The 26,701-nt window shown below is 41.6% G+C and overlaps 2 protein-coding genes across 2 annotated transcripts in view; one reads left to right on the top strand and one right to left on the bottom strand.

Annotated features, from left to right (window-relative positions):
* TRMT2B (tRNA methyltransferase 2 homolog B) overlaps positions 1-15,330 on the top strand; it is a 63,483-nt gene extending 48,153 nt beyond the window's left edge. Inside the window, exon 13 of the mRNA XM_057313099.1 lies at positions 15,134-15,330. The gene's annotated coding sequence lies outside the window, so the exon portion shown is untranslated. The remainder of the gene's footprint in view (positions 1-15,133) is intronic.
* A 366-nt stretch (positions 15,331-15,696) lies between these two features.
* Positions 15,697-24,667, bottom strand: ARL13A (ADP ribosylation factor like GTPase 13A). The gene is made up of 8 exons (XM_026483614.2): positions 24,609-24,667; positions 24,157-24,227; positions 19,638-19,887; positions 18,656-18,761; positions 17,933-18,120; positions 17,215-17,305; positions 16,940-17,120; positions 15,697-15,788 (listed from the first exon to the last, which is right to left on the bottom strand). Exons 1-8 carry the CDS (start codon positions 24,665-24,667, stop codon positions 15,697-15,699), a joined length of 1,038 nt encoding a protein of 345 aa, XP_026339399.1.
* Between the last annotated feature and the right edge of the window lie 2,034 nt (positions 24,668-26,701).

Genomic DNA, 26,701 nt, shown 5'->3' with positions numbered 1-26,701 from the left:
ACTCTCCGTGTGATTTTCTCTTTATAATTAACAAGGAATCTGTGGGGTGTTACTTTGGTACCATGTGATTGTCCTGTTCCCCAGTAACATCTCACCTAAAGATTTTAGCATCCTTTGATGATTGTTTCCTGACTCAGTGATTTGGTTTTCTGATTTTTAAACTGTATTCCCTGACTTGGTGATTTAATTGGAGTTGGCGAATGTTAATTTCCTGACTCTGTCATCCAGTCTATATTTCTTAGCCGGCATGCTTGTGTTTTGATGAGCTTTTCCTCATCTGTGGACTATGAATCAGAAAGGTGAAGTAAAAGCTGCTTTCTTTCCCCTTGAACATCAATTTTCAGAGCAAGAAGTTGATATAATAGTTACTTTCAATAGTAGCAGTTTCATTGATTTATTTTTATATCACTTGACTCTGTTTTTATTTAAATTCAGTATTTTACACTCAGTTCAGACATTTTCTTTGTAATATTAGCTCAAATTTTCACATTTGGACAGTGACAGTCTCTTCAGGCTGGCTTCCATGTCCTTTTTTTGTACATTTTAAAAGTTTAATTTATTTAAATTCTAGTTACTTAACATATAGTATAATATTAGTTTCAGGTATACGATTTAGTGATTCAACACTTCCTTACAACACCCGGCACGCATCATAATAAATGCACTCCTTAATCACCTATACAACCCATCCCCCCCCACCCCTGTAATGATCAGTTTGTTCTTTGTAGTTAAAAGCCTGTTTCTTGGTTTGCTCTCTCTTTTTCCCTCTGCTCATTTGTTTTGTTTCTTAAATTCCACATATGAGTGAAGTCTTTCTCTGACTGACCTATTTTGCTTAGCATAATACTCTCTAGCTCCATCCATGTCTTTGCAGATGGCAGGATTTCATTCCTTTTATGGCTGAATAATATTCCATTGTGTGTGTGTGTATATATATATATATATATATATATATACCATATCTTCTTTATCCATTCATCAGCCAGTGGATACTTGGGCTGTTTGGCTAGTGTGAACAACGCTGCTATAAACATTAGGGTGCGTGTATCCTTTTGAATTAGTATTTTTGTATTCTTTGGGTAAATGCCTAGTAGTGCAATTGCTGGATCATAGGATAGTTGTATTTTTAACTTTTTTAAAAAAATTATTTATTTATCTGCAAAAGAGAGTGAGCACACCAGCAGGGGGATTGGCAGGCAGAGGGAGAAGCAGGCTCCCCACTGAGTGGGGAGCCCGATGTAGGACTCGATCCCAGGACCCTGGGATCATGACCTGAGCCAAAGGCAGATGCTTAACCAATTGAGCCACCTAGGTGTCCCTATTTTTTAACTTTTTGAGGAAACTCCATACTGTTTTCCACAGTGTGTGCACCAGTTTGCCTTCCCACCAACAGTGCAAGAGGGTTCCCCTTTCTCCACATCCTCACCAACACCTGTTCTTTCTTGTGTTGTTGATTGTAGCCACCCATGAAATGAATAATCCAATTAAAATATGGGCAGGAAACATGAATAGACATTTTTCTAAAGAACACCTACAGATGGCCAACAGACATATGAAAAGATGCTCAACACCACTCATCATCAGGGAGATGCAAGTCAAAACTACAATATCCTTCACTCCTGTCAGAATGGCTAAACTCCCATGTCCTTTTGACATTCCTCTATGAGTCTTCGAGCACTTCCTTAGATTCTGGTACAAGATTCCTAGGCTCACCATACATTTCCCTGCCCCAGTCCTAGAAACAGCCATTTCCAAGGAATCCTGATTCCTTTCAATGAGGAATCATATTTAGAAACCAAGATCTGGGTGCTGAATGTTAGAAGCAGTCTAATAGTACTGTATGTCTGTCTGTGAGCTATAAAACATTAGTACAGTGACCAGCTGTCCTGATTTACTCTGAACCTGGGCCTTTTGGTGTTAAAATCAGGAGCATCCAATGCAAACCGGTAGAACAAGTTGGTGACCCAAAATTAGTCACATTGTTAATAGTAATGATTAAGAAAGAACAGTGGAAATTGGGGTTGCGATATGTATACCAGTAGTAGCTAAAGTAGCTGTAAATTACCAGGAGATTTAAGGCTTTGTACTAAATCTCTTCCAACTGTAAAATATCTAGGTCTAGAGCAGTGGATCACAAACTTCACTGCACATTAGTATCGCCTGGAGAGCAGTTTAAGGTACTGAGCCCTGGGCCTGGGACATTCCAATTTAATTGGTTTAGGAAGGATCTCAGGCATCAGTATTTAAAAAACGCCCCCCCCCCCGCCACGATTCTCATGTGCTGCCAGAGTTGAGAACCAGTGGTCTGGGTGGGGCTTTGCCTTTCAAAGTGTGCCCTTGGACCAGCAGCATTGGCATCATCACTTAGCTTGTTAGAAATGCAAACTTTCAGACTTCACCCCAACTGGATGAGAAACTGGGGATGGAGCCCACTAATCTGTGTTGTAACATACTCCCCAGGTGATTCTGATGCTCACTCAAGTTTGAGAAACACTTGTTCAGAGACGACTGTTCCTCAGCCTTGGTTGCACATTAGAGTCACCTGGGGACCTTTCAAAAAAAAGGTTCCTCAGTGTCACGCCCTCAGAGAGTCAGATTTCATTCATTTTGGGTGTGGCCCTAGCATCGTTATTTTAAAAACTCCCTAGATGACTCTAATGTGCAAGTAAGGCTGAAAACCATAGTCTGGGGTTTTTGTCCCCAAGCCCAGTGTTTAACTTGAGTGAAAGTGCACACCAAATTGCAAATAAAAAAACTAACTAGGTGTGTAATGCATAGGCCATATTTGGCTTGCTTTTTCGCTTCCTCCTTGTCTAGACCCACACAGGGCCTCTAAGCACTGGTTTGCACTCCTTTGAAAAGATTTTCATCCCTTGAAAGCATTCTTTTTCCCATTCTTCCAGCAGTTATTTTGGTGGGTATGGTAGAGAGTGGGACTTGAGATACTATCAGTTAGTTGCTAGTAATTCTAGCCAAACCTTAAAGTAACCCTCATCCATGGCAAGAGAAAAGTGAGCTCATTTTTTAAAAGATTTTATTTATTTGACAGAGATGGAGAGAGAGCACAAGCAGGGGGAGCAGGAGAGGGAGAAGCAGGCTCCCCACTGAGCAGGGAGCCCAAGGTGGGGCTTGATCCCAGCACTCCAGGACCCCAGGACCCCCGATCATGACCTGAGCTGAAGGCAGACGTTTGACCACTGAGCCACCCAGGTGGCCCGAAAAGTGAACTCATTTTAACATTAATGTAGGACAGTTGTTTTAAGGATTTTTCCTCAGCCTGCTTCCTACCTGTCTTCCAGAACTAGTTTCCCCTCATTAGGCTCAACATAGAGTTGCTGAACCTGAGTGCAATTTTGCCATTTCCCTGAGTGCAGGTTTGGAGTTTGACCTATGGCAGTGGTTCCTAGTCTTAGCTGCACGACGGACTCATCTGGGAGCTTTTAAAAAAAAGTTCCTGGTTCCTGGGGTTTGGTCCCTAACCCCAGATATTCTGATTTAATTGATCCTGAGATGTGGCTCAAGGATCTGGGGTTTTTAAGAGATCCCCCAAGGTGACGGTAATGTGCAGTCGGTGTTATGATCCTCTGATTAGGGCTGTGGTTCCCAAACTTGTCTGCATAATAAAATTCCCCAGGAATCTTTTTAAAGCTTCCAAAACCCAGGCCACCCCCCCACACACCAATTAAATAATCACAGCCTCTGGTGTGGGACATAGGCGTTGGTAATTTTGAAGTTTCCCCAGTGATTCCAATGTGCAGCCAAGTGTTGAGAACCACGAGGTTAAGGTATTTGATTGTGTGGGGTTTGGAAGGGAGAAGAGAATGATTGTCATTTCCTGAGATGTAAGTCTTCCAGCCCTTCACCTTCAAAATCACATTGCCAATTTATAATTTACAGGGGCATCATTGTCATTTTTCTAAGAGGTATATTTCAAAATGGCATGGCCATAAAATGCAGTCATGAACCAATTGAAGCTCCCACAGAGCTTACCGATTAATTCAAGTGCAAAAGGACAACTGAAATGGAATATAATTATGTCCCAGACTTAAAAATTTTCCATCAGCTGATTTGGTTCTATCATTACATGTATTTGCACATTATATTTCCCATTGTTTCTTCTCAAAGATTAAGTGGGATGGCAATGCTGACATCTAGCCCAGATTCATATAGTGGAGGAACATGTCAATATCAAGTCCATTCCTAACTGTTAGGGATCCTCAGAGTACATGGAGGGGGAGAGGTCTTTGCTCTGAGGACCTGAAAAAGGAATCTAAATATTTAAAAGGAGCTGGCATTTACTGCTTGCATTTTACTGATCCTCTTTATTTGTAACCAATCCAAGGAATACCTGAGAAGAAGAGAGGGTCTTATTACATATACTTAACTGTTTCATAGTTTTCCTCCTCCAATTAGACTGTAGGGTTTGAAGGCATAAGGGCTATCTCCTATTCACTGTTCTATCTCTGTTTAGCACCCAGTCTAGTGTCTGAGATGTGCAAGTGCTCAGAGAGGCAGTATAGCATACTGGTCAAGAGGACCAGCTTTGGAATTAGTCTGACCTGGCCTTGAATCCTGGCTCCATCACTTATGTGCTGTGTGACCTTGGGTGAGTTACTTAACCTCTCCGACCCTCTCTTCCCTGCCCCTCTCCCTGTAAAAGAAGGGTAATAATAGTACGTAGCTCATGGGATTGTTATGACCCATTCAGCAAGACATTATTTGTAAAGCACCTTGCAGATTGCCTGGCACATAGTTTGTGTGCATTAAGTTGGGAGTTATTCTTAATAATCCGATTACTTGTTAAAGGAATAAATGGATGTCATAGCCTGCTTTCCTCTCTTGAGGTTAACAAGCCAAAACAACCTAATCAATTTGATTTCTGTAAGATTTCAGTACTTAATTTCAGGCAAATAAAACCAACCACACATTGGAAAGAGTCTCTTCCCTGTTGGTGTTGGTGTTTCTCAGTATTTATATTATAGTAAATTTTGCAACTTCTAGTAAAAAGTTTAAATAGAGTTTAGAGGAAAAAAATGAAGCATAGAAAACAGATAAGGCCATCCCTCTCATTTTGTCGCCCTCAAAATATTGGTTACTAAAATAACCCACTTGTCAAATCCCTTTGTACTGCTGTGAGAAATGCTAATGTTATTTTCTGAAAATAACCGTGATGAGGTGTCATGAATTAAGGGCTTTGGTACAGAAGTGATAAAGTTCCCTTCTGGGTAGAATAGCTCAGGATCATAAATTACGGAGAACCTGTATTGGCTTACCCTTTCTACCTCCTAAAAGGAAACTAGTTTCTAGGGATGGGTTTTTTTTTAACTACACATGCTATAAATGCTGCATAGGATCCTAGGTTGGATCTTAAACAGAAAAAGAACATTAGTGGAAAAACCAGTGAAATCGGAATAAAGTCTGTAGTTTAGTAAATAGTATTGTACTATATTGTTAGTGTCATAGTTTTGATCAACATACCAGTTATGTGAGGTGTTAATGTTAGGGTAAGCTGGGTGAAGTGTATACAGGAACTCTGTACTATGTTTACATATCTGCACATTTTAAATTATCTCAAAAAATTAAAAAAAAACCCCTAAACATAGACTTTTAAAAACTAAACATACTGATTGAAAGCTAATTCTAGTAAAACCAAGTGTGGGTGGGTGTTCAGGTGAGGGCTCCAGGGATAAAATAGTGCTCACCCAGATACCCAGTTATGTGAATAAGCATTACCTGTGACAAGCTGACAAGGGGCAGGAGTAGCATGTAGCAATTATTTTACAATAAGTAATTTCTGGCAGCCTATCAAAAAATAGTTCCTTTTTTCCCCCCCATGTAAGTTAGCCTGGTTTAGAACACAGAGGCATGACCTAAAAGAAGGCCAAATATAAATACTCCAATCAAAAGACATAGGGTATCAAAATAGATAAAAAAAAACAAGACCCATCTACATGCTGCCTACAAGAGATTCATTTTACACCTAAAAATACCACACAATTGAAAATGAGGGGATGGAGAAATATTTATCACGCAAATGGGTGTCAAAAGAAAGCTGGAGTAGCAATACTTATATTGGACAAACTAGATTCTTTTTGAAGATTTATTTATTTGAGAGAGAGAGAGTGCACAAGCGTGAGTGCGTGAGTGGGAGGAGGAGCAGGGGGAAAGAATCTCAAGCGGACTCTCTGCTGAGTGTGGAGCCCAACACGGGGCTCAATCTCACAATCCTGAGATCACAACCTGAGCCAAAACCAGCAGTTGGACACTCAACCAACTGAGCCACCCAGGTGTCCCTGGACAAACTAGATTTTAAAACAAAGACTGTAACAAGAGGTAAAGGAGGACACTGTGTCATAATAAAGGGGACAATCCAACAAGAAGATATAACAATTGTAAGTAGTTATGCACCCAACATGAGAGCACCCATACATGAAGCAATTATTAACAGACTTAAAGGAACAAATTGATTATAATACAATAATAGTAGGGGACTTTAACACCCCACTTATATCAGTAGACAGATCATCTCACCAGAAAATCAAGGCAACAATGGCTTTGAATGAGACACTGGGCCAGATGGACTTAACAGATATAGTCCGAACATCCTATCCTAAAGTAGCAGAATACTCATTCTTTTCAAGTGCACATGGAACATTCCCAGAACACGTCACGTATTAGGTCACAAATCAGGCCTCAACAAATACAAAAAGATCGAAGTCATACCACGCCTCTTTTCTGTCCGCAATGCTATGAAGCTAGAAGTCGGCCACAAGAAAACATTTTGAAAGACCACAAATACATGGAGGTTAAACAACATGCTACTAAACAATGAATGGATGAACCAAGAAATCAAAGAAGAAATGAAAAAAATACATGGAAACAAAAGACAATGCAAACACAATGATCCAAAACTTTTGGGATGTAGCAAAAGCAGACCTAAGAGGGAAGGATATAGCAATATAGGCCTACCTCAAGAAACAAGAAAAATCTCAAATAAACAACCTAACCTTACACTTAAAGGAACTAGAAAAAGAACAACAAATGAAGCCTAAAGCTAGCAGAAGGAAGCAAATAATAAAGATTAGAGCAGAAATAAATGATATAAAACTAAAAAATCCTAATTAAACAGATCAATGAAACCAGGAGCTGCTTCTTGAAACAATTAATAAAATTGATAAACCCCTAGCCAGACTTAACAAAAAGAAAAGGGAAAGGACCCAAATAAACAAAATCACAAATGAGAGAGAAATAACAACCAACACCATAGAAATACAAGTATAAGAGAATATTATGAAAAACTATATGACAACAAATTAGACAACCTGGGAAAAATGGATAAATTCCTACCATAACATAAACTACCATAAAGATAAACTACCAAAACTGAAACAGGAAGAAATAGAAAACTTGAACAGACTGATAACCTGCAAAGAAATTGAATCAGTAATAAAAAATCTCCCAACAAACAAAAGTCCAGGGCCAAACGGCTTCACAGGTGAATTCTACCAGACATTTAAAAAAGAGTTAATACCCATTCCTCTCAAACTATTACAAAAAGTAGAAAAGGAAGGAAAACTTCCAAATTCATTCTATGAGTACAGCATCACCCTGATACCAAAACCAGATAAAGACTCCACTGAAAAAAGAGAACTACAGGCCAATATCCCTGAGGAACATGGATGCAGAAATTCTCAATAAATAGCAGCAAACTGAATCCACCAATACATTAAAAGAATCATTCACCATGATCAAGTGGGATTTATTCCTGGGTTGCAAGGGAGGTTTAGTATTTGCAAATCAATCAACGTGATATACCACATTAAGAAAAGAAAGGATAAGAACCGTGTGATCATTTTAATAGATGCAGAAAAAGCATTTGACAAAGTACAGCTTCCATTCATTGATAAAAACCCTCAACAAAGTAACTTTAGAGGGAATATACCTCAACAGAATAAAGGTCATATATGAAAAACCCACAGCTACTATCCTCCTCAATGGGGAAAAACTGAGAGGTTTTCCTCTACAGTCAGGAACAAGACAGGATGTCCACTCTCGTTATTTAACGCAGTACTGGAAGTCCTTGCCACAGCAATCAGACAACAAAAAGAAGTAAAAGGCATCCAAAATCATTGAGGAAGTAGTAAAACTTTCACTATTTGCAGATGACATGATACTCTATATAGAAAACCCAAAAGACTCAAAAAATTGCGAGAACTGATACATGCATTCAGTAAAGTTGCAGGATACAAAGTCAACATACAGAAATCTGCTGCATTTCTTTCTTTTTTTCTTAAAGTAGGCTCCATTCCCAATGCAGGTCTTGAACTCACAACCCTGAGATCAAGACCTGAGATCAAGAGTCAGACATTCTACTGACTGAGCCGCCCAGGCACTCCTGTTGCATTTCTATATACCAATAATGAAGCAGCAGAAAGAGGAATCAAGGAATCAATCCCATTTACAATTGTATAAAAAACAATAAGATATCTAGAAATAAGACTAATAACTAAAGAGGTGAAATACCTGTACTCTGAAAACTATAAAACACTGATGCGGGGCACCTGGGTGGCTCAGTCGTTAAGCGTCTGCCTTTGGCTCAGGGCGTGATCCCAGCGTTCTGGGATCGAGCCCCACGTCAGGCTCCTCTGCTGGGAGCCTGCTTCTTCCTCTCCCACCCCCCCTGCTTGTGTTCCCTCTCTCGCTGGCTGTCTCTCTCTCTGTCAAATAAATAAATAAAATCTTTAAAAAAAACACTGATGAAAGAAACTCAAGATGACACAAAGAAGTGGGAAAACATTCCATGCTCATGGCTCAGAAGAACAAATATTGCTAAAATGTCTATACTACCCAAAGCAATCTACACATTTAATGCAATCCCTATCAAAATACCAACAGCATTTTTCACAGAGCTAGAACAAACACTCCTAAAATGTGTATGGAACCACAGAAGACCCTGAATAGCCAGAGCAATCTTGAAAAAGAAAAGCAAAGGAGGAGGCATCACAATTATGGGCTTCAAGTTATATTTCAAAGCTGTAGTGATCAAAACAGTATAAAATAGCCTCATAGAGCAATGGGAAAAAAATAGAAAACACAGAAGTAAACCCACAACTATATGGTTAATTAATCTTTGGCAAAGCAGGAAAAATAGCCAATGGGAAAAAGAGTATTTTCAACACATGGTGTTGGGAGACCGGACAGCTACATGCAAAACAATGAAACTGGACCACTTCCTTACACCATACACAAAAATAAATTCAAAATGGATGAAAGACCTAAATGTAAGTCAGGAAACCATCAAAATCCTAGAGGAGAATGCAGGCAGTAACCTCTTTGACCTTGGCCATAGTAACTTCTTTCTACGTATGTCTCCTGAGGCAAGGGAAACAAAAGCAGAGATAAACTGTTGGGACTTCAAAATGAAAAGCTTCTGCATAATGAAGGAAACAACAAAACTAAAGGTAACCTATGGAATGGGAGAAGATATTTGCAAAGGACATATCTAATAATGGTCTAGTACCCAAAATATTTATAAAAGGCAACACCTAAAAGGAAAAATAATCTAATTAAAAACTGGTAGAAAACATGAATAGCATTTTTCCAAAGAAGACCTACAGGTGGCCAACAGATAGATGAAAAGATGCTCAACATCACTTACCAGGGAAATACAAATCAAAATTACAGTGAGATATCACCTCACACCTGTCAGAATGGCTAAAATTAACAACAGAAAAAACAACTGGTGTTGGCGAGGATGCAGAGAAAGGGGAACCCTTTTGTACTATTGGTGGGAATGCAAACTGGTGCACCCCCTCTGGAAAACAGTATGGGGTTTCCTCAAAAAATTGAAAATAGAACTACCCTACAATCCTGCAGTTGCACTACTAGGGATTCACCCAAAGAATATAAAAATACTAATTCAAAAGGATCCACACACCCCAATGTTTGTAGCAGTATTGTCTACAATAGCCAAACTACGGAAACAGCCAGTGTCCATCAACTGATGAATGGATAAATAAGAGGTGGTGTATATATATATATATATATATATATATATATATATATATACATAATGGACTATTACTCAGCCCAAAAAAGAATAAAATCTTGCCATTTGCAATGACAAATAGAGTATTAGAGAGTATTATGCTAACCAAAGTAAGTCAGAGAAAGACAAATACCATGTAATTTCACTCATATGCGGAATTTAAGAAACAAAACAAATGAGCAAAGGGAACGAAGAGAGGCAAACCAAGAAACAGACTCTTTTTTCAAAAAGATTTTATTTATTTGAGGGAGAATGAGAGAGCACAGGTGAGGGGGAGGGGCAGAAGGAGAGGGAGAGGAAGAAGCAAACTCCCCACTGAGCAGGGAGCCTGACACAGGGCTTGATCCCAGGACCAGGAGATCATGATCTGAGCTGAAGGCAGATGCTTAACCGACTGAGCCACCCAGGCGCCCCAAGAAACAGACTCTGAACTATAGAGAACAAATTGATGGATGGTTTCCAGAGGGGAGGTGGGTGTGGGGGGGGAATGGGTGAAATAGGTGATAGGTATTAAGGAGTGCACTTGTGATGAGCACAGGGTGATGTGTGGAAGTGTTAAATTATTATATTGTGCACCTGAAGCTAACACTGTATGTTTGCTGGAATGAAAATAAAAACTGAATAAATAAATAAATAAATAAATAAATAAATAAATAAATAAAAACTGAAGACAAAAAGAGGTCCAAATATATATGTTGTCTTAAACTCTCATCTTAGAGTTTGGTCAGCTAGGTGTTTGGAAGGAATTTCTCACTGTAGAGCTAAGCCTGAAATGGTAATTGTGCCCTGAACATGAGAAGAGTGGGAAGAGTAAGGATCCAGCCCATTTTAAAGCACCAGCCTCCTTAGCACTCAGTTCCTTCTCTCTTCCCTGGATCCAAGAACTGTGGCGGTAACTCCTATTATCAGCTAAAAGGCAGGTGTTTCTGTAACCTACTGTGACCAGATGACAATTTAAAAAGGTGTTGGCGGAGGGGGAGTGGAATCTAAAAGGACTGTGGCACTCTTTGTTCTCTTAGGTTCTTTAGAGATTAACCCTTCTATGTATGTTTTTCATAGTTGTGATCAGCATGTGTACGTGCTGTTTTCTGTTTTGCTGTTTTCATTTAACATTATTTTACATTCTGATTCCCACTTACGCAGTGTACATAATTGTCATCTTTAATGGCTGGGTAACATTCCATTGTATTGAATAGCATGATACTTCTTAGGACTGGGCTCATTTCTCTAAGCAGTTATAAAAGGCTTGCTGTTTCTTAGCACCAGAGGTCTATTTTAGTTCCTGGAAGTGGAGACTAGCATGAGCGTGGGATTGCGTGGGATTCTTGAGTCATCCTCACACGGCACAGTTTGAGTGCTTTGTTAACATCACTCTGCCCACCACCTGACAGCAGAGCCTCCTGGGCTCCCTGGACGTGAGCCGTGTACTTCATAGGCAGAGGGATGGAAGTACAAGCCCCCTGACTCCCACAACCCCCCAGCTGATACTCTCTCTGTGCCAACAGCAAGAAGTTCTTGCTGCTTTCTTGCTCACCTGGGATAACTCCACCTGCATTTCCCATAGAGATACGAGAGAAAAGGCAAGGAAAGTGGGAGGTTGGATTATTATAGCCAAAAAAAGTGAAGTACAGGTCAGGGGTGCCATGGTTAAAGTTCTTCTTCGAGGCACACCTGTGAAAATGAAGTAGGATGTGGCGATGATTTCCAGGCCTGGAAAGCTGGGAAATAGCTCTCACTCTGTATACCCATTCCTGTCAGAAATGCCAGTTTTGGACATCCAATAAAGGGTTAAAAGGGATTAGCGACAAAGCAGTGAGTCCAGGCTGACCTCTACCCACTCCATGGCCAATGGCATTTTACAGTCCAGAATGCCAGTTAGCAGGATTCTCCTGAGAAGAGTGTTACATTCAGTGCCTTTGGTTAAGTCTCACTGGTAGCAACTGCCTTGAAAATGAGTGATTCTAATTGGTTACTGGGAAGGAAGAGTGATATTCAAAACACAACTGGTATGGCCCAAGCATCACTCAAATAGTCAGGGATTTATAGCTGTGTTAGCTACTACCATGCTCTAATCCTAATTGATCACTATTCTTTCTTTGCTCTTACTCTGTGCTCATTATATGACCTGTGTTCTGCAGATCACACTGGATACCAGTACTGCAGACAGGGTACTCCTGGCAGGTAGAAACAGCATATAAATGAAGAGTGGTGAGAATGTGCCAGGAGTTGAAAACCATTCCGAACAGAGGGACTCCCCCCACCTCTGCATATTGAATTTTCTAGTCAGAAAAGCCAGGGCTGTCCTGTAAGACAAAATGGACAAGTACTCAGTGCCATATGGGGCTTGTTGAATGATGGACTGGGGTCTTTTGGTCACTAAGTGCCTCTGACAAGGAGCTAAGCTTTAAAAGTCCTGGAGGAGGGAGGCCAAGACCTTGACAATGAAAGGAGAGAAACTCTCAAGGCAAGCACTTGCCTGAAAAGAAAATTTGCCCCCAAGGGTCAAGAAACTATCCTTAATCTAGGTCTTGGGCTGCCATGTGGAGACATGGATTTGTAAGACGTCTTTGGCAGATTTAGGATTTTCAAAGACGAGGATATGGGAGGCAGTGGTTAGCAGTGGTTATATAGTTACCTCAAATTCTCCATGCTCTTGTAACATTAGAATCCAAGGCATCTCTCTTTGGGTTGTCCTTTACAGAAAAAAGAATCCCTTTCCGAGAAGGGAGGGTGTAGCTAATGATCTAAGCTTCTCCTCTAATCATAATAATAGTAGCTAACATTTAATGAACTACTTAATATGTGTCAGGAACTGTGCTAAGCATTTTTATATGGATTTTCCCCTTTGATCCTGACAACAACTCTGTGAGGTAGGTACTCTTATTTCTGTCTTCACTGGGGGAAATTGCCAGGGTTACCCAGCTTGATACGGGATTTGGAAAGTACAGTAACAGCCTGCAGCAACAAAATTAAGATTCACTCAAAAAATAAATAGAGGTATGCAGGCTGTATTTGCAGAATATTCTTTAAATAACTTTGTGATTGATGGATTCTATGTAGGAAAAATTTGGTTGACGCTCAGGAACACATACATTGTACAAAGGGAAACGTGCCAATATACTGAAATGCGGTTTTATCAGGTTGTTTCGACTTAAATTTCCCAACTTGCCCACATTGATAGGTAGCACTCCCACCCCCTTTTAACCACACTTCCCTCTTGGCTGAGAAAGTATGCCTGCCTCATAAACATACATGCCATAAAGACAAATGTGGATAATCCAGTTTTCTTAAGAACCCGAGTTTGTTGAATTACATTTCCTGTTTGATAAAACTCTTCTTCAGTAGAGATATTTGCTGAATCCCTGGGTGAGAATGATTGTCAACAGAATTCTCCAGTGACCTTTATTAGGCAAATTGGAGGAAAGTAGGTGGGTCAAGAGTGGTCAGAGAAGACCCAAGGAGGAAGCAGTATTTTTGGACAAGAAAGATACAGTACTGGCTTGGGCACACAAGAGATGTGGATTTTAAGAGCAGCTCTGTCAGTGATCAGCTGTGCAATTTTGGGCAAGTCACTTAACCTCTCTGTGCCCCAAACTTCTCATCTATTTAACAACTGAGGTTGGACTAGAGGCTCTATAAGGTTACTTCCAGATCCATGACTAATAGGCTAAGCCTCAGTCAGAATCCTATCAAACATCCTTAAGTGGGGGACACCTGGGTGGCTCAGTCAGTTGGATGTCTGCCTTCCACTCAGGTCATGATCTCGGGGTCCTGGGATCGAGCCCTGTGTTAGGTTCCCTGCTCAGCGGGGAGTCTGCTTGTCCCTCTCCCTCTGACCCCCCCCACCCCCACTCATGCTCTCTCTCAAATAAATAAATAAAATCTTTAAAAAAAAAAGATCCAGAAGGCTCTTTGGATGGTTCTTTTGGAGATAAGACCATGTGTAATGCATAATAGCAAATGATGTAGCCTTAGACATTGTCAGACCCTCTAGATAATGGGGCTGTAAGACTAATCATTCCATGCAAGTTTTCTATCCTTGAGAAACAATTAGGGGCTGGGTGGCTTTTGTTGCTTGGTGAGGCAGTATAAGGTAGGAATTAAGAGCATGAGTTCTGGAGTTGGACCTTAGTTTGAAAACCAGTTCTGCCACTTCCTCACGGTTGCCATGATTTGACCTCTCTGAATGTCAGTTTCTGCTTCTGTAAGTTGACGATAGTACCAACTTCATAGGCTGGTGAAGATGAAAGGCAATAGGATGTAAAGCACTTAGCCCAGCGCCTGGCAAGACAGAAGTACTCAGGCATCCATCCGTGTGTGCTGCAACTATTGGTGTGCTTATCCCTGTCAGTGTAATTCTCCTGACTTGGGCATGGCTACGCTTCAGCACTTTTCCTGGGTGTAGCTTTCTCTCTCTGCGTGGAGTTTGAGAAAAGCATCAGCAGATCTTTCTGGCCTACTGTCAGCTCTAGAATCAGATCTGGATTCAAATCCCTGCTTTGCTTCTTAACAGGGTGTGGGACCTTGGGCAAGTTGTTTAACTTGTCTGCTCCTTAGCTCCCTCATTTGGGAAAATGCAGGCAGGTATACTGCCCACCCTTAAGGGTTGTTGTGAATAAGATAATAAGCGTGAAGAACTTAGGCCTGTGCCTAAGGCCTGACATCCAGAAGGTGCTCGATAAATGTGGTGAAAGTAATAGTTGTAGTAATAGTAAATGCTACCACTACGCTCCATGGGATGAAGTGTTGACCGGGTTCAAGCTCATACAGTTTTTGCATACCTAACCAAAGTGTCGGGAGTGGCAGCAATTGCTGTTTCTTGGAGCGGTACCAAGGGAATTGTTGCCAGGCTTCACAAACCATGGCTGGGAATTTAAAACCAAGTTGTTGGTTTTTTTTTTTTCTTCGGAGGCATGACTGAAAATGATTCAGCAGGGCACAGTTCTCAGCAGCCAAGTTCTATTTATTTCTGCCAGTCCCCTTATACCCAAGAACCTCTGCGGGGTGTGGGAAATGTAATTCCAAACTGACCCCTTACTTCTAAGGCTCGATTTCAGTTGGTCACCCATGCCATGTTGTTCACAGGCTTCATGAGGAACACCCGGATGCAGAGACGTGACGTCTCTATTCTTCTTTGCCAAAGGTCATCTTCATTCTCAAATGGATGCCATCACACTTTTCTTGAGCCTCTCGGGGCAGGTATAAGCTTCATTTGACGTCTAAAATGTGGTATGTATAGGAACAATGGGAATCCTCAGGGATGTGATGTTAGAGTAGGTGGACTTATAGGTAGGGGAGAATTTAGAGGTATTAGCAAATAGAAATGAAAAAACTGAGCAGTTCTGATGGTTCTAGAGATGAGCACATTTACTGAGGGAATGATAGGAGATGGTTTTTTTGGACTTCCCTCCATTTTTCTCTTTAGTACTCTGTTAAAAGTCTAATAAGAGAAAGAAAACAGCCAGTCACTGCAAGTGAAGCTAAGCACCAGGTTTCCTGTCCTTCCCAGATCACTCCCAGTTGGGAGGGTGTTGGCCCATACACCTAAGGGGGTGTAGACTGCACCCCTCCAGACACCTGCCCTCTGCCCTGGCCTCATACTTTCAATCAGTCTTGCTCTTTTCCCTCTCCCCTTCATATAAGGAATACTAACCACAGGATCCAAAGGCTTCTTCACAGGGATTTTCCAGTAACATCTCTTCTGTGTCCCATTTCTCCAGTTTTTTCTTTGCCCTGGGTTCTGAAGTTATAGAAATGAAAAATGGATTTCAGTTTTGAACAGAGATTTAGGGGTAGTTCCTGACATCTAGAAAAACACTTCTTCTGCTCTTCTACCAGATTTCTTCCACTCAGCTCTCATCCTCACCCCTTGTCCCCAGAGCACTACCTCTCTTCTCCTCAGTGGCCCTGGCCCAGGCTAGGCCCCTCTGTATAGGTATAACAACCCAAGGCTCTGGGGTGGCCTGAAGGGCTAGATCCCTTGGAGAGTGGAGGTGACATATTATTGACAGTTGGCCATCATAGACAACAGGGTCCCAAGGAGCATTGAGAAGGAGTGGCCATTAACAACAGGGGGCCTTCAAGGTCTCATAGCTTTTTTAAAAAATGCCTTTGTTGTATTGGGAGAGATTGTATATGCTTTTTATAAAAACTAGAATTTCCCAAAACCAAACATCCAAAGAAAGTCACCTAGGCCTTTTACTTCTCAAAATCACCTAGTGTCTCACCCCTAGAGAAAACCACTGCTGTTTGGATGATTTCCCTTCAGATATTCTGCACATGTATACACATCTTGCTGAACATGCTAGACCCTGATTTACCATTTTTCTCTAACAAAATGTCAGGCTGTGGAAAACTTTCCATGTAGTAAATATAAGTCAACATTATCCCTTTTAATGTCTGCATAGTATTCCATTGTATGAATGCACCATTATTTATTTAGCCACTCCCCATTATTAGTCCTTTAGCTTGTTTCCAACTTTTAGCTGTTTTACACAATATTGGGTTTCCACATTTTTAAAGTGGAATGTGTGTGTGTGTGTGTGTGTGTGTGTGTAATTTATTCATAATGAGAGAAGAGAGACAGCTAAACTTCTCACCATAAAGATTGTACCAATTTGTACTTCCACCACTGGAAATCATAACCTTTAAGATAGCCTGATAGCTGTGCAAACAAAGATCTTGTGTCAGCCAGTGCTGGAGTGCTGGGGCATCATACTGGGCTAACCAGAGGGTAGTCCCCAAGCACTCTCCCTGTACTTCACCTGCTTCTTCTAACCACCAGCCACAGTATGAGAAAAGAGTTTCAGACTCAAAACAGGAATACTCTTTTATAAATTGTGAGAGAAGGCCTGTATATCTTTTCTGACTAAACCACTGGTCCAGCATTACCTTCAAAAAGATCATCATCGACAAGTGGAGCTGGGGGTTGCAAGTTATCACTTTGATTGTAGCAAAGCTCAGTAGTGTTCCGAGTTCTATTTCTGCCAGAACATTCACCTTCCTCCATGGGTTCATCTAAAGCAAATGTTACTGATATGTTCTTTTTAGGCCTTAATCTTAAACCTTCTTTCTGTACAGCAAGAAGATGGAGGAAAAAAGTCAGTTGGTGCTCTGACAGTTCAGGGATTGGTCCCTGGGGCAGTAACACTTAGAGAGCCACTTACCTGTAGAATTGGCTTTAGGGGCCTAGCTTCCACTGAGCGTTGTCCTAGATGCTGTCTTTTTTCTTTGGACATTCCCATCCTGGTAGCAAAGCTGGGAGAGAGAGGAAAGACAAAGCAATACTGAAAACAGACACACTTCAGGCTCCTTAATTGAATGTAGCTATTACCCCATCCCTGCCATATGCCTTTGGACATTGAAAGGGATGACAGAGCAAGAGGACATTTAGGTTTTTTATTCCTCAAAACCTTAATCAACTCCTGTTTTCTTCTCCTTTTTCTCCTTCTTTTCCATATTTCCTGTTTTTTTCTCATCTTTCCTAATTATTGGGAGGAACAGAGAACTGAAAGCAGAGAATGTAGGGTAGCTTTAAGACTTTTCGCCATAGAATGTTTCCAATCAGCTTCTTAAGGGGTTCATGTTCCTCTTCTCCTCTGTGTGGCACACCAGGCAACAGAAACCCTGTTTCAGAGAAGCTCTAATACCGATAGGTTGGCTTTACCTTTCTACACCTCATCCCACTAACATGAGGGAGAGGGTAGAGCTAACAATGTCGGAATGTTCCTGGTCGTTGCCCTAGCCCCATTTGGGCCAACTGATCTTGAGACACTTGCTCAGCACCGCACAGAATCCAAACACTACCCAGACCTCCCTGCGTATGTTGAAGGTTGACTCCCGCGTCTGTTCTTATTAGTACCCCTAATAGAGGCAGCTCAGTACCTGTCTGATGAGCATCTTTCCCCAGAGCCTCTGGTGCCCTTGGAGGTTGGGATGCTCGAGGTGAGTGGCTGTTGGCGAGTACACAGCTCTTCATATTTATCCCCAATGGCAGCTAATAGCCAGCGTAGACCTTCAATGATGGGCTGATGGTTCCTTCTTTGGAGGTTTTTGATGGCTGAACAGGGTTCCTGTGACAAAAAGAGAAGAGAAGACTCTAACCCAAGGGACTGGAATCCCTGAGGCCCAAAGTCCCAATTATTCTCAGCCAAGAGCAGAGGTACACTTAAGCTCTGCTATGCCTAGAGAGGCTCTTAGACTTCCTAGGAGACACTCAGCACTCACTCCTGAGAAGGTAAATAAGAGACAAAAGTTAAGGTCCTTTAAAAAAAGTAATTGTGGTGTAATGTCCTGGATGTGTGACCTTGGGCAAGTCACTCATAGCCTCTGCACCTTAGCTTTCTTATCCATAGAATGAGGATATTGAAACTTCTTAATTGTACAGAGCTATTTTGAAGGCCTAATGAGAAAACAGATGTGAAAGTGTTATAAGAATGTGTTATTTACTGTCAGCATTGAGTCAGAAATTATCACTGTAGATGTTGCCTGTGGGGGAGAGGCTTTGCCTGATACCCAGCAGATGGGTCTGATTATGGAATGGGCCGAGGGATGCATCAGCTGGGCTCAAGACGGTGAGGGAGGGAAGGAAGGGGGTTTGATACTTACCACTCGGCACAGGGACTTGTTCTCATTCGCTAGCCTTTCTAGGAGTAGATATTCAATAATATCACAAGGTAGGAGTGCGTCCTTCTTGTCTTGTTTGTTTGCCAGGCTAGAGCAGGGCATAGGAGAGAGGAAGGGAAGAGAAGAGGAGGGGTAAAACAGAAATAGAGGCCAAGGGCAAGCAAAGAAGGGAATGAGGAGGAGAACCGATCAATTCTAGTACAACTACTACATATCCAGGAACTAGCTTTAAAAACATAACCAATGGGATGAGGCAGAAATGTTTCTAGCCAACTCTCAGTGGAGGAAAGAAGAGCACAGATAATTTGAGTTCAAGATAATCCCCAGACCTTGTTTCTCACTTACTCTACACTATGCCATCAAACTTGAATTAGAATTGCTAACCAGGATACAAACAGATTTGGAGTTTTTACACACTCTCCCAACCTCTGTTCAGGCTTGAGTTGGGGGTACTAACAAGGAATGAAGAAAGCAAAAAGTGGGGGAAGGGTGAGGATTGATGGGCCATCAGAATTATCACCCTGGAATGAATGCTAATTACATAACTCTTGCGTAGTTGGCAAAAGGAGGAGTCCATTGGCATCACTTATACAAAAAAGGGGTTGTTTTCTGCCACCTTCTCAGGGTCAGAGTCTGAAGCCAGAAAAGAAGCAAATTCGGGAAGGTAGTTTTCGGGAAGAGTTGAGGGAAGGGGGTAGAAGATCCAGATATTACTGTCCATTTCCCTGTGATGCTTGCTTTCAGAATTACCTTTCTACAGCTAGGTAACATGTTCCCCCATGGCAGTATGTGCTAGAAAGTGGCTTTTGAAAACTGCCCCCAGAGGACTGGCCCACTTCCCCTCACTGAGCTGAAGGGAAGAGGAGGTCAAGCTGGGTGTGACAAAGGGACCACCCTTCCTCTGCCTAATTCTCTTCTGAGGGTACATGGGAAGGAAAAATGGGGCACAAAAGCAGAGTCTTACAGTAGGATAGGTTTCCCTGCCACTCTTTTATCAGACAGGAGATGTGTCAAGATGATCTTCACTTCCTGCATGCGTCCTGAGTCACTGGAATCCAGGACAAAAACAAGTCCGTGTGCCTGTGCGTAGTAGTTCGGCCAATTTTCTCGGCCCTTCATGTCTCCATTCAGGTCATAGATGGAAACTTCGTACTCATCCAGCAAGAGTGTAGTCAATTCAGATTTCATACAATTGTCCATCCTAGTGGGAAGTACTATGCATAGGGGAAGAGAGGAGAAGAAACCACAAAGCCGGGGAATAGAGTTAGAATTTGTTAAACAATGATCTGAACCTTGACCAGAGCCTGCCCTGAGGAAGCCAACGGAGGCGTCTTGCCATCCTGCTCACACTCACGGATTCTTCTTCCTCAACCAGCACTTTGTCATGCTACCGTTTCCTGGCTCAGTAACTTTCCTTGAGTGCCCACTGCTCCCAGGATAGAATACTGACTCCTTTGCCTCCCAACCTGCCAGACCTGACTGGTGTCCACAGAGCTCCTGGTACACACCCAGTTTCTTCCTCCCTCTGCTCCTTGGCTCGTGTTCCTCCCATACCACAAGAATGCCATGCTCTGTCTTGCCCTGGGCCTTCACAAGATGCTATTCCCACTGCTTAGAACACTCTTGCACTACTCTCTGTTTGCTTAATGCTTTTTAAAAAAATATATCAATCTAGGGGCGCCTGGGTGGCACAGCGGTTAAGCATCTGCCTTCGGCTCAGGGCGTGATCCTGGCGTTATGGGATCGAGCCCCACATCAGGCTCCTCCGCTGGGAGCCTGCTTCTTCCTCTCCCACTCCCCCTGCTTGTGTTCCCTCTCTCGCTGGCTGTCTCTCTCTCTGTCAAATAAATAAATAAAATCTTTAAAAATATATATATATCAATCTAGATCTTGTTTCCTCTAGGAAGTTTTTCCCAACTCACACGACCATCCCCCAGTCTGGACAAGGTGCCTTTCTTCTGGGCTTACCACTCACAGCACATATTAGTGTTATAAATTCTATGATTTTGTTACCTGAGTTATAAACTTCAACAGGACAGGAACCCTTTCAGTTCTGTTCACCATTGTATTCGTGATGCTGAGCACAGAAGCTGGCACACAGCGGGCATAACGAATATTTGTTGAATGAATTTTGATGAATGAATGAATGAATGAATGAATGAATGAATGAACAAGAGGACCTTTTCTCCCACCCTTTCTTCAAGGCCCAGCTCAAGTACCACTTTTTTTTTAGGAAGCCTCTCTGACCTGTCAAGTTCTCATTTCTCTCTCTCTTGTTGAGCACGTGGTCTAGTGAATTGGTTCTTAACCTCATTCTGTGCGTGTCCTGTCTTCCCAACTAAAATGTAAGCTCTGTCAGGGAGGGGCTCTGCATTACCTTACATATAGCAGGTGTTCAATGAATGTTTATGGTGCCTATTACTGTGGATGGAAGTATGAAGTCCTCTTCCTCATATCTCCTCCAAGAAACCATTCCAAACTCAGATACATTTACCATTTCAAGGCTATGGCTAGAGCATAGAATCCCATAGAGCATTCCATACCTCTTTCGGCTCCCATAGAAATGCAGTTCAAAATGACAGTTTTATACACATTTCAGTCTTTTGAACTGACAGTCCTAGCCTGGCTCTCTCCCCACATTAGTAGTAAAATGATTTTATAGATTCTCTACACTCATACCTGGGAGTTTTAACACCAGAATCAGTAGCTACTTATTTACCTATAGTCTTAGATCTACCTATGACATTTTCCATGGGATTGCCAGAATGAGTCATTCAGCTGAAATGTTAGTAAGATGCTTTCAAATCTTTGGAAATGTGTGATTATACACATATTTACATGTATATGTGTGTATGTGTATTATCATTACATTTTAATGTGATCTTATAACTCCTGTTTTCATGTTAGTCAGTGATCTTTTTAATTATAGTTTTCAGTAACATAGAGTTTTCAGTCACAACTTTGATGTGATATTTGCTATGTTTGTATTAGACTACTTAAAAATAGTGAGTGAATAGGTTGAAACTCCAAAGGTAATTTTTAAATCTTGCTTCCTGCATCCAGGCAAGCTTTATATATTTTTCCCTGTCAGAGCAAAACATTTTCCCTAGTTTTTTTTTTCTTTAATTTGAAACCTTACCAGTCCCTTCAATAATGCAATCTATTGTTGGTGAAACTTAGAAGTCATGAGAAGTTGTTTCCTGATAATTTACATTTCTCTTACTTCTGCTATTAATTTATAGCAGAAATTTATCATTTACCCGGAGGACAGGTACTGAGTCTAATTTATCTCTCCATCCCCAGCAGAGTGTTTCATAAAGCGCAGTCTAGGGACTCTCTGATTCAGAGGTACATAGAGGTGATTGTTTAAGTTCTACTTTATACCAAATGAATCAGAACCTCTATGTTTGGGACCCAAGCAGTCATATGTTTAACAAACTCCTATAAGTAAGGGAGGCAAGCTATTGCATTTTGGGTACAGAGCAACCTACTAAATTGACTCTGGTTGTCTTGCATGGACAAAGATGGCCTGAGACAGTCTTTGGAATGTGACATCAGCGGCACTTTGCTTCTTGACCATTCAAAACTATTCTTTGAATGAAGTCACAACCATACACCTATTGGTTTATGAATCAACCCCAAGTTAGTCACCAAGCACAAGGCAAGTTATGCAGTAACACATTAAATAGACTACAGGTTCCTTTCTCTAGGAATTAGAATGAAAAGCAGGCACTGTTCTCACAGGCAAAATAGCACATGGCTAATTGCAGATGAATGCTTCCCAAAGCTGGCTGGCCATCAGAAACACCTGGGGAGTTTTTAAAAGATAGATTCCCAGGCCCCACCCAGAGTGGATGGGAATCTAGGGGTGGGGCTGAGTTGGGGCTCTAAAAATTATCCCCACTTTCATCAGGAATCTTGTGATTTATCTTGGCTCCTTGATTTTCCTGCTACTCCTTACCTCGTTACCTTTTCTGCCTATCAGAGAACTGGGAGAGGCAGGGAGTCAAGTTTGCTGCCTATAAGGGGAATGGACGGGGGTTGGAGAAGTTGTAAAGAGGCAGTATGTTGCCTGAGGAGAATGGGGGAGAACATTCATTCCACGAATATTTATTGAGTACCTGCCTGAGGGTACTAAAAGTACAGAGACTAAAGATACAGAGCTGGAAAGATCTATTAGTTCTCAAGAGGCTCACAGTCTAGAGGATGGACTTGCTATTGTACAATGATGTTGTGATAAGTGCAAGATAGAGGGAGGCACAGATTAGAGTGGGAGCTGAGGAAGGAGGCGCCGGGGATTAGGGATGGCCCAGGTTGAGCTGGGGTCAAGCTTAGACTTGTGTCTCAGGGTATTTGATTAAGCAGTTAGGTAATGAAGTGGATGAATTGCTAGGTAGTGAGACATCATGTACAGAGTGTGGGCATGTGAACTAGAACGGTATGATCACAGAGGAATGGCAAATAATTTGTTTTGACTTTATCAGGGGACATATTCAGAGAGCATGGGAAAATGAAGCTGGAGGAGAAGTCAAGGACCAAATCATGGAGGACCTTGTGTGCTGCTGAGGAACTTAAATTTTGTTTTGATAATAAAGGGGAGGTTTTGATTTTGAGCAGGGAAGTGCCATGACCAGATTTTTGCATTAGATCCTTCAGGCAACTGTGTGGATTGAATACTGGGGTGTCAACTAGAGATGGCAAGATCAGCCAGCAGGCAGTCACCGTAGTTCGAGGAAATTGATGCAGGCTTCAAGTAAACAAGTGGTGGAGGGGTCAGGTGAACCCTTTCCTGTACTTTGCTGAGGGCCTAGGTTATGTAGAGCTCAGCCATATCATCATACCCCTTCTTTTATTTTATAAACGTCAATGGAGGGCATCCTGCGCTGGGCTCCCTGATTGGCTGGCCAGCAGTTAGATGGGTCTTTGCAACTAGAATAGTAGCTCCCTGAAATTCTGTGTAACTGTTGCTTGAAATGTCAAGGTATTAAACTGGAGATCTGGTATTAAGCTTGCAGGTCTCTGAACTGACAACATTTCTCAGGCTCCAACCTTCTATATTCACTGTCACGAAGAGTTTCATGTTATTAAACTTCTTCATCATCCCACACTTGTCTCTCTTATCTAGACCAAATTCCACTTTAATTGAATTCTGAAACTAGACACTGTTTGAAACATGCTATCCTTTATAATTGACTGCAGTACTTTACATAGTTTGAGCTCATTCATGCTGACACTATGAGAGGACCTTCAATTAGGATGTCTTGTAAAGGGAGAGGTGACAGACATTACATAAACAGGCTGATACCCAAGGAGAGGAGTGTGTGTGTGTGTGTGTGTGTGTGTGTGTGTTGGGAAGTGTTTATCTTCAAAAGAGGGAAACTGAGGGCCATGGAGTAAGGCTAGGAAGAAAGGAATGATTATTTCTTTGGTCCCTGGGGCCCATAGGAGACCTAAACTAATATCTAATACTCTTAATTCCTTACATCTTTGGAAAGCCTCCACAAGAACAGTTTTGCCCGAGTTGTCCAATCCAATGATAATGATGGTCACATTCCTGGAAATAGAAAAGAAAAATGACCCAAAGCCTTAAAAAGCACTGTTAGTTCTTAGGATAAACAATTCTATTCTTCGTTGATGTTTGAGGCTCTGCCTTCAGGGCAGGAGTCCCAATGCATGTACCATAAAAAGCACAGCCAAGGTGGTAGAAAGTGGTATTGGAACCTCTTCCTAAAGCCTCCAAGGAAACATCTCTTCCCTGATTTACTTGCTTTGTAGAACTGGCCATCCTCCCCTAACCTTGCCTCCAATCTTGCAGACGTTGCTTAATCACTTTCCCTCACAATATATATCATGAAGACTTGTCCCTTGAGGGACTTTGGGCAGATACATTGGAGGAAATGGTGGAATATATCTAGAGAAATAATTGCAATATTACCTTCGCGTCTGTTCAGTTGTCTTTAGCCGAGACCAGCAGGAGGTCAGCAGCCGGAACATGATTCAGCTTGGTTCTTTAATATTAAAGGAAACAAATAAATGAAAAATCAGCCCCATTATTAACACTGAACCTTAATCAGCTTAGGACAACACAGGTGCTGATAAACAAAGTCTGAAGTCAGAAATCCATAACTTCATGCTATCCAACCTTGTCTATAAATGCCATAGAGGGAAAAACTAGTTATTCTCAACTCCACTGAAAGGTACCTGCAAAGTGGGGGAATTTCTTATTAAAGCCCCACCGTGGGCATGGTAACATCAGGTGTGGCCTGTTCCTTCAGCCATAGTTCATCCCTGTTGGGAATATCTTCATTCAATCCTGGGTGGGGGTGGGGCGTGCAGCAAAACCTTGGAGAAGAACCAGATTAGATTTTAAGAAGGACCTATTGGGAGACCTAAGTAACAACTATCCACTGGGCTTGGTTCTCTCATTGCTTCTGCTTCAAAAATGTGTGCACTGGTGACCCACTGTCATAGATTTCATACGATTTCTAGAACTGTAAGGGACCTTAGAGATCACTTAGTCTAATAGATTTCAAATATCAGTCCAGGTGCCCCACTCTCAAAGATTCTAGGGAACTGCATAAGCTCCCCAGGGGATTTCAAAATGCAGCCATCTTTGGAAGTGATCACCTAAGTAAAAAGGGCAATTTAGACAATTGCTTCAAGGTTTATCCATGTTGTAGCATGTATTAGTGTTTTGTTCATTTTCTGGTTGAGTAATATTCCATTGTGTGGATATACCACAGTTTGCTTATCCATTCACCAGTTGATGGACATTTGAACTCTTTCTACTTTTTGGCTCATCTGAATAATTGTGCTATAAATATTTGCATACAAGTTTCTGTATGGACATGTGTTTTCAGTTCTTTGGGGCATATACCTAGAAATGTAATTGCTGGGTCATATGATAACTCTATGTTTAACCTTTTGAGGAAGTGCCAGACTGTTTTCCAAAGTGGCTGCAGCATTTTAAACTCCCACCAGCAGTGCAAGAGTGTTCCAATTTCTCCACATCCTCACCAACACTTGTTGTCTTTTTGTTTGTAGCTATCCTAGTGGGTGTGAAGTGGTATCTCATTGTGGTTTTGATTTACATTTTCCTAGTGACTAATTATATTGGAGCCCGGAGCTGGGGAAGTTCCAATTAGGTTAGCAAAGCACTTCAACTGATACTTCAGATGGGCTTTGCCTAGCTACCTCATGAGCACAGTGCATGTCCAGCTTATCAATGGATAATGTAACAAGGTTCTGCAGAGTCATTACCTATTTCGGAGAATTGCCATTCCCAAATAGAGACTCACAGTTCATAGAATTACTTAGAGTATAGTTTATTCCCTAGGAAAATCATTTAGCTCCCTGTAAGGACCTCCTGGAGAATGGCTATGGCGTATCCCCGATGAAAGGGAAACGTTACATATGGCCTGTGATCAAATCCAGCCTTATTCCTGCTTTGCTCCTGAAGCTGATGAGACCTGGAGCCTGAATCACCAGAGCCTAGTTGTCTGGGTTCCACATTCGCCATCTCCGTTTGAGATGAGGCCAGTGGCAGCTTCATGTCTATTTCCTGATAACTGGCAGAGTTTCCTAGCTTGATCTTGGGCTCTCTGTTAGTTCCACCAAGAAAAGTCAAACTGACATCACACAAGTTTTTCCTCAAGAACTCACTCTAAAGAAGGATAAATAGGATAACTGAGGAGGAAAACAATTGGAGTAGGGATTACTGGTCCTTTCTTTTATCTCCAATGTCTCTCCTAGGTATCCTGAGATGAAATCGCCTAAATTAAGCCTTCAGATCTCTTTTCTATAAAATGGAGATAATGATATATTTTGCTTACCTTGAGGTGGTTAATTATTTATCTGATTAGAAGTTGGTTCTTTGTGGATGAAAGACATAAGATGTGTAGAGTGATAGGAAGGTGTATTGAGCTTTCTAGCCTTCTTGCCAGATTGATACAACTCAGTTGCCTGCTTGTGAAGGGTATGGCAATGGCCTAACAATGGCTGTCAAGGTTCTGACATATCTATGGCAAC

This window comes from Ursus arctos, chromosome X (genome assembly GCF_023065955.2).
Source record: "Ursus arctos isolate Adak ecotype North America chromosome X, UrsArc2.0, whole genome shotgun sequence".
In the NCBI taxonomy this organism is placed as follows: Eukaryota; Metazoa; Chordata; class Mammalia; order Carnivora; family Ursidae; genus Ursus; species Ursus arctos.
The sequence above is the reverse complement of the archived record's forward strand: the minus strand, read 5'-3'. Positions and strand labels throughout refer to the sequence as shown.